The 6,298-nt window shown below is 48.1% G+C and overlaps 5 protein-coding genes across 5 annotated transcripts; all 5 read left to right on the top strand.

Moving 5' to 3' along the window:
• Window positions 1–172: 172 nt before the first annotated feature.
• DQ04_09721040 (putative p22 protein precursor) lies at window positions 173–838 on the top strand (the record flags this gene model as incomplete). Its single annotated transcript, XM_009316032.1, has 1 exon — window positions 173–838. One exon carries the CDS (start codon window positions 173–175, stop codon window positions 836–838), a length of 666 nt encoding a protein of 221 aa, XP_009314307.1.
• Window positions 839–1,187: 349 nt separating this feature from the next.
• On the top strand, window positions 1,188–2,402 carry DQ04_09721030 (hypothetical protein; the record flags this gene model as incomplete). The annotated part of the gene is made up of 1 exon (XM_009316031.1): window positions 1,188–2,402. The coding sequence occupies one exon, from the start codon at window positions 1,188–1,190 to the stop codon at window positions 2,400–2,402; it is 1,215 nt and encodes a 404-aa protein (XP_009314306.1).
• A 219-nt stretch (window positions 2,403–2,621) lies between these two features.
• Window positions 2,622–3,272, top strand: DQ04_09721020 (I/6 autoantigen; the record flags this gene model as incomplete). The annotated part of the gene is made up of 1 exon (XM_009316030.1): window positions 2,622–3,272. One exon carries the CDS (start codon window positions 2,622–2,624, stop codon window positions 3,270–3,272), a length of 651 nt encoding a protein of 216 aa, XP_009314305.1.
• A 434-nt stretch (window positions 3,273–3,706) lies between these two features.
• DQ04_09721010 (cyclophilin) lies at window positions 3,707–4,402 on the top strand (the record flags this gene model as incomplete). Its single annotated transcript, XM_009316029.1, has 1 exon — window positions 3,707–4,402. The coding sequence occupies one exon, from the start codon at window positions 3,707–3,709 to the stop codon at window positions 4,400–4,402; it is 696 nt and encodes a 231-aa protein (XP_009314304.1).
• A 194-nt stretch (window positions 4,403–4,596) lies between these two features.
• Window positions 4,597–5,838, top strand: DQ04_09721000 (hypothetical protein; the record flags this gene model as incomplete). Its single annotated transcript, XM_009316028.1, has 1 exon — window positions 4,597–5,838. The coding sequence occupies one exon, from the start codon at window positions 4,597–4,599 to the stop codon at window positions 5,836–5,838; it is 1,242 nt and encodes a 413-aa protein (XP_009314303.1).
• Window positions 5,839–6,298: the final 460 nt, after the last annotated feature.

Raw genomic sequence — 6,298 nt, 5'->3', positions numbered from 1 at the left:
TATATATATATATATATATTCTGGCTTCATTTTTTTTTTCTTCGATACCTATGACAGGATGTATCGCTTCATTCCACCATGCTGCAGGACCGCTCTAACACGCGTGGTTTCACACACTTCCGAGGCTGCAGCGAAAAGTGAGGGCGTTCCTCAACAAGGGAGGCGGAAGGCAATGCCTCGTCGCCATCGCAAACTACACTGGCTAACGCTACGTGAAGAAGGTGAAGAGAAAATTCGTGATTTTTTGCCTCCCAAGCCTGTAGCTCCAGCGGGGTGGAATCTCAAACACAAAGTAGGTAGCAATCGGTTCGATCTGCACAAAACGGTAGAAATCCGGGATTGTGGCAAAGAGGATTTACATGTTGTGGCTTTAATGGAGATTAAGGAATACGAAGGGACATATCGTATGGACAACGGCGAACGTGAGGAACAAGAATACCTGTTCTTTACATTGTTTCTTCAGAAACATCGATCTCAAGGGGCGTTGGAATTTGGTTTGACATCTATAGACATGGAGTTGGTGATGGATTCGCTAGCAATTCACGGTAACGAGGAAGAATTGGAGGATTCTCGTGGTGCGCTTTCACAGACAAAAGCTTCAGTAGATCTATTTAATAAAAACAGAAGCAGTCTTGGCTATAGACGTCGTAGAGATGGGCGTTATCGTGGACCGATGTTAAGCGAGTTGGACGATGACTTCTCTGACGAAATTCTGGATTACCTCGATGAGCGGGGTGTAAATAACGGATTTGCAGAGTACATGATGTCGCAAGCACATTACTTCGAGCAAGAAGAGTATCTTAATTGGTTGCGACTTTTGCGACAATTTGCCCAGTAGTGCTGCTATCCTGATTTCATTTGTATCATATGAAGTGAAGAATAGCGAATGTGACAGTAGGTTTGTATATCGGATTTATTGTTGCTGATAAGGACCTTACACCCCCCCCCCCCNAAAAAAAAAAAAAAGTTACAACGGAGAAACATATCTATTCCTTGACCGTTTTTTCTTCTCGCAGAAGGCTGCAGAAGATTTAAGGAGCCTAAACATGCTTTCGCGCAGTCGCTGTTGTGCCAGTTACCAAAGGGGTGGCTGGCGTCCCGGGACGAAACACCAAAAACACATGACTATGAATCCGACGTTGTATTTATATAGGTTTCCAGGACCACATGGACCGGGCCCGTATACAATGAAATACTGGTGGACGCTAGGCACTTTCCCTACTGGGATGGAAACACCGTTCCGTTTGCAAGAATTTTTGGCAACCTACCAGAAAGAACACGTACCGATTGAGGTGGAAGAGTGGCTTCAGTGCTTTGTAAAGGATCCAGTGGAGGAGCTCACGAATGCTTCCAAAGAGTTGCTTGATGCAGTTGAGGCGTGCCCCGAAATTGAATTAACACGCGGGTACAAGGCACTACAACCGAGTATAGTCCCTTTACGTAAGGCGATGGGGAAATTTGAGAAGCAGTTGGGGGTTTCAATGTCCCCTGTAGGTGTTCGTGCGGTCGTGTCTAGCTCTTTACTGAAAGAACGATTTCTCGATGACCTCTATGAGTACAAAGAAATACTCGAGAGGGAAGGGAGTACCCCTCACCGTCGGTTGGCGAGGAAAAGTTTTGAGAATATACTCCCAGACGGGGGCGAAGGGGAATTATACGTGACTGACAGAAAGACCGATGAGGTTGGAAAAGAGTTAGGCGATTTTGTAGGAGCCGTGGCCTCTCCACCGAGTACAACAGCTGCTGACGAAAGGAAATTAATTCATTTGCTTACAACGGTTTCAGAAGGGTGTGTTAGTTCTGGGCATTATAATGATGCGACATCAATGTTATCTAATGCGTTGATGTTTTGCCATGATTCTGACGCACAGGCTGTTACCCACGCAAATTTAGCAATCAGCTGTCTGTTAAATGGTGAATTTAAACAGGCGGAATATAATGGGAGGGAAGCAGCACTTCTTCAACCCAAGGCAAAACCTGTTTCTAAAGCTGGAGCAAGGGGTTACGCGGTGTGGGCTACTGCTGTGGCATATCAAGACGACCTTGACGAGGCTGAATCAATCGTGCGCAATGCGCTTTGTATACATGAGGGTAATGAGCAACTTAGTCAATTGGCTGGCCAACTGCGTGAGTTGCGTTCTGCACAATCATCTGTTTCTTCAAGTGACGAAGTCCCTTCTCTTCTTCGAGGAAGTAGATCCCAGCTGCCGTCTCAACGATCGCGAGCCCTTGCCAACGGTAGTGGCAAGACTTTTGATAACGAATTCGATTGGATCGTGTTTAAGAATAAGCTCTATCCAAGCAAAATGAACCCAACTACAAATGAAATGGGGTCTGTATTCCGCCGTGTGGGTGACTTGGGGTCGTTTATCTCTACCTCCAGGTCTATGGAACGATTGTAACATTATGACGATGAAAAAAATAACAAAAGAAAAACAAAATCAAAGCAAACCCAAAGAAAATTCAAAATATTCCGTTTTCGACGCCAAATCAAGTGATAAGGGTTACATGATGACCTTACTGCCAGTGACACCTAATGGTTACTTTTTTTTTGCCTTTGCTTCTGTTGCTCATGCCTTTGCAGTAGGTGCATATTTCTCATTTTTCGTACATTCAGAATCATGCCTGCTTCCCCAGCTGAAGCTTTCGAAAGGCGCCACCTGAAGCGCAACGACGGGGACAAAGTCCTGCCACCGTCGATGGCGCTTGTCGCCGCTCTCGAAGCCGGATACCGGTTTAAACTTTCTTTTGTCGAGGAAGCTGCTGCTTCCGCCAAGTACCCTGGCCTCTTGACAATGGACGAGTTCATCTCTCTCTGTGAGCGAAACCCTGACAGCTCTCTCGACGCAGAAGAAATGGCAAAGCATGTTTCTGTCCTTGCACCGGGCGGTTTTGTCACTCGCGCCTCTCTTCATGAAGCAGCGGCAAAGGCTGGTTCCAGCGAAGATTCATTGAACACGGACGAAATTGACGCCCTTTTCAATGCTCTAGACGAGGAAAACACCGGCTCTATTTCCGCTGAAAGACTCATGGAGGTAATCAATGGTAAACAGGGGAAGGAGATGCTGTACAAGCAGCGGAAGGAGTATTCAAAGGCAAAGATTGCCGCGGAGGAGCTTGCCGCAGAGAAGGAGCGCGCGGCCGAGAGGGAACGCGCAGCCAAGGAGGCCGCCGCCGCCGCTGCTGCCGCCGCCAAACCTGCAACCCCGAAGCCTCCTCAGAACGCTGCTCCTGAGAATAAGGAGCAGAAGAAGGCAATGTGTGGATGTTAAAAAGAAGAAGGAATCAAAGAAAATGGTTCACAGTACCCATCACAGCAACTAACAAGAAGGGACGCACGCTTTGCGGGGAGAAAGGCGCTTACTTTCTTTTCGATTGGGTCAAAAACAGAGAAGACTAACATTCAATTCTCTTACTTATGTTTGTCTTGACGGCAACTAGAGAATTAAGAAAAGAAAAATATGGGTATGGTCGGTCAAGAATTATAGCATCTTCATCAGCAAAATACAGCCGTTTGTACCTTTTTTGTTTCTCCCCGGCTGTAGAGTTGAATGATGATTGGGTTCTTGGTTTTTCCTTTCTGTCATCTTTCTAGGTGATCCTGTTTGTGGGGAAAGTCTTACCAGTCTTTGCTATTTTGGGTTCTTCTATTTGAGTTAGTTGTGCACATAGTGACAGCGGAATCGAACTCTGTTCGTGACCGCACATGATGCGATGGACACGTTTGCTGCAGGGTGCTCACAGAGGTGCACTGCGCGCTTTGATACCTTATCCACATAATGAGATGAATCCCGTCGTTTTTTTGGACATCACTGTTGAGGGAGATGCACTGGGTCGGGTAACTATGGAGTTATTCCATGACACTGTACCCAAAACCACGGAAAACTTTCGTTCGCTTTGCACTGGTGAACGCGGTAGTGGCCAATGCCCCTTGTTCTACAAAGGGATTCCATTCCACCGAATTATTCCTGGATTTATCGTGCAGGGTGGTGACATATTGGCAAAAGACGGTCGTGGCAATGTTAGTGTGTTTGGGTATCCTTTTCCAGACGAGAGCTTCGAGGGAAAGGCGGGAAAACATCTTCCTGGTACTGTGGCTATGGCTCATAGTGGACCCAATCAAAATGGTTCTCAGTTCTTCTTCAATTTAGGGCGGAATGAACATTTGGATAAAAAGTTTGTTGTCTGTGGCCAAGTACTAGAAGGGTGGGATGTTGTTGGACGAGTAGCTGCATTGTGTGGTTCACGCTGTGGGACACCAGTGAGCCGCGCGTGGATTACGGATTGCGGACAGAGTGGAGGCGCAATGTTTGCAGAGACAGAAGAGGCTCTGTCTGGAGAGCGGGCTTTACACGCAATGCCTGGGAAAGAGGTTCTTGACCTTATTTCTCCACGGTATTAGTTCTGATTGTGTTTAAATTTTTTTTGTTCTGTCAAACACTTCTTGTTTTTTCTTTTTCTTTTTTCTGCTCGTTTCTCGGGCCCGGATGGCTCTCTTATCTCTGCTGAGGGCACTTTATTATTATTTACTGGTGCTTTTTTTTTGCTTTTGGTTCTCTCGCACTTTTCAAGATCCTATCTTCAGACGAAGTGCAAATGACCACGAGAGCTACTCGAGTTGAAAGGAGACTGAGGGGGCCCCGGGTCAATGTTAGGGGCGCCGAGGTGGCTGTGGTTAGGCCGCGGGAGTTCAGTAGACACGTCGTGAATAAGGATGTCAGTTTTTTTATGCTCCTTCTTGCTGCTGATGCGGTGACAGAGCACCGAAGGGATGAGAGCGATATGTTGAGTACCGAGCGTCTCGCCTTCGAAATGGGCCTCGTGAATATGGGCTGCGCACCACTCGGTTCACCAGAGATCCCAAAGAACCTGTCGGATGTAGACGGCAGCGCATCCTCTGCGGGAGACTCTGACAGCGTTGCTGACAGGACCCACAACGCTGCCAGTATCGTTGAAGACGAAGAAAAATTTCATTCCCGGGACGTCTTCCGTGATGACATCTTGCTCCGCGTGATGGGATTTCTGCCGTGGCAGTGTGTGCTGCATATTCGTGGGGTGAACAAGATTTTCCTGCGACACTCACTTACATTTGTGACAGTATGCCGCCCAGTGCACAATTCCACCCCCGCCATTTTCATTCCATGCCATGATGATCTTCTGACGAATGAAAAGGCAGTGGAGGCAGAGTTGGCCACCGCGCGTGGGCCGTGGATATGTTCCCAGTGCGGAATGCCAACAGATTCTCGCACAACGTGCCACAAACCATGTGGTCAATTCCAACGCCCAAGCGGGCAACGCATGTTCCTTGGCCAGCTTCGCCGAGATGGCACGGTGCCCATGGTCAAATGGCTCCTGTCGACAGTTCTACAGGTGCCCCCTGGTGCTCTCATGTCGGTGGAAAATCACCGTAATAAGACCTCTAATAGGGGGAAAGGGTGTGCGTGGGTGACGCTGTGTGACGCTTCGGTGCCAAACCTCCTTGATTACCACCACCGCATCTTCTACGACGCTGTGCGTGGAGTGGAGGGTGTTTGGGTGGTGCCGCCGAAGGGCCGCGAAGCGTTGGCCGCTGTTGCCACGGCGCGTGGCGCGATGTCGGACCGGCCGAAACACATGCCACGCAATACCCTGGTGGTGGAGATGCCACTGTCGGTGCTGCCACCAGCCCCACCGCCACCGCGACCCGTCGCTTCCGTGGACAGGACGTGTGTGTCCCCACCACCCCCCTACGAAATATCTTTGCTTACATCCATGCACGGCTACAAAAAACAGCATGGACCATGGCGCTACGACCCCTACTCTTTGCGTGTGGCGGCATCACCGCTTTTTCAGCACTAAATTTTTTTGGGGGGTTTTATTATACTTTTTCCATTTCCTTTGCCAGTGAGCTCCCCCCTCAAAAAAAAATGCTTTTTGCCAAGGAGTTGCCCCATTCCAAAATGAATGATGAAAATGGTGGATATTGATCAAAGCTATCTAGCTTAATTAGTATCTCCACCTGCGTGCTACCACAACAGGTGCACTGTGGTGTTGTGGGGTGAAGAGGGATGGGATGGGGGAAAGCATAAGAAATGTATGTATATACATATACATTTGTAAGGAAGAGTGTACAAAAGATGGAAATAAAATAACTAGGCGAGTCTACTTGAGTCCTCTATGAGAAACCATACATCGTTAATTGCAACAGAGAATGACGCAGGTGAGTCTGTGTCGGAGCGACGGGCGACAAATCGTCGTTGTCATTGAAGGAATGTCATTTGTGGTTTGTTGTATAAGAGAGGTAACACAGACACGAGAA

The sequence above is a fragment of the Trypanosoma grayi genome, assembly GCF_000691245.1.
Source record: "Trypanosoma grayi strain ANR4 Tgr_972_V1, whole genome shotgun sequence".
Taxonomy (NCBI): Eukaryota; Euglenozoa; class Kinetoplastea; order Trypanosomatida; family Trypanosomatidae; genus Trypanosoma; species Trypanosoma grayi.
This window is presented reverse-complemented; position numbering and strand designations above follow the sequence as displayed.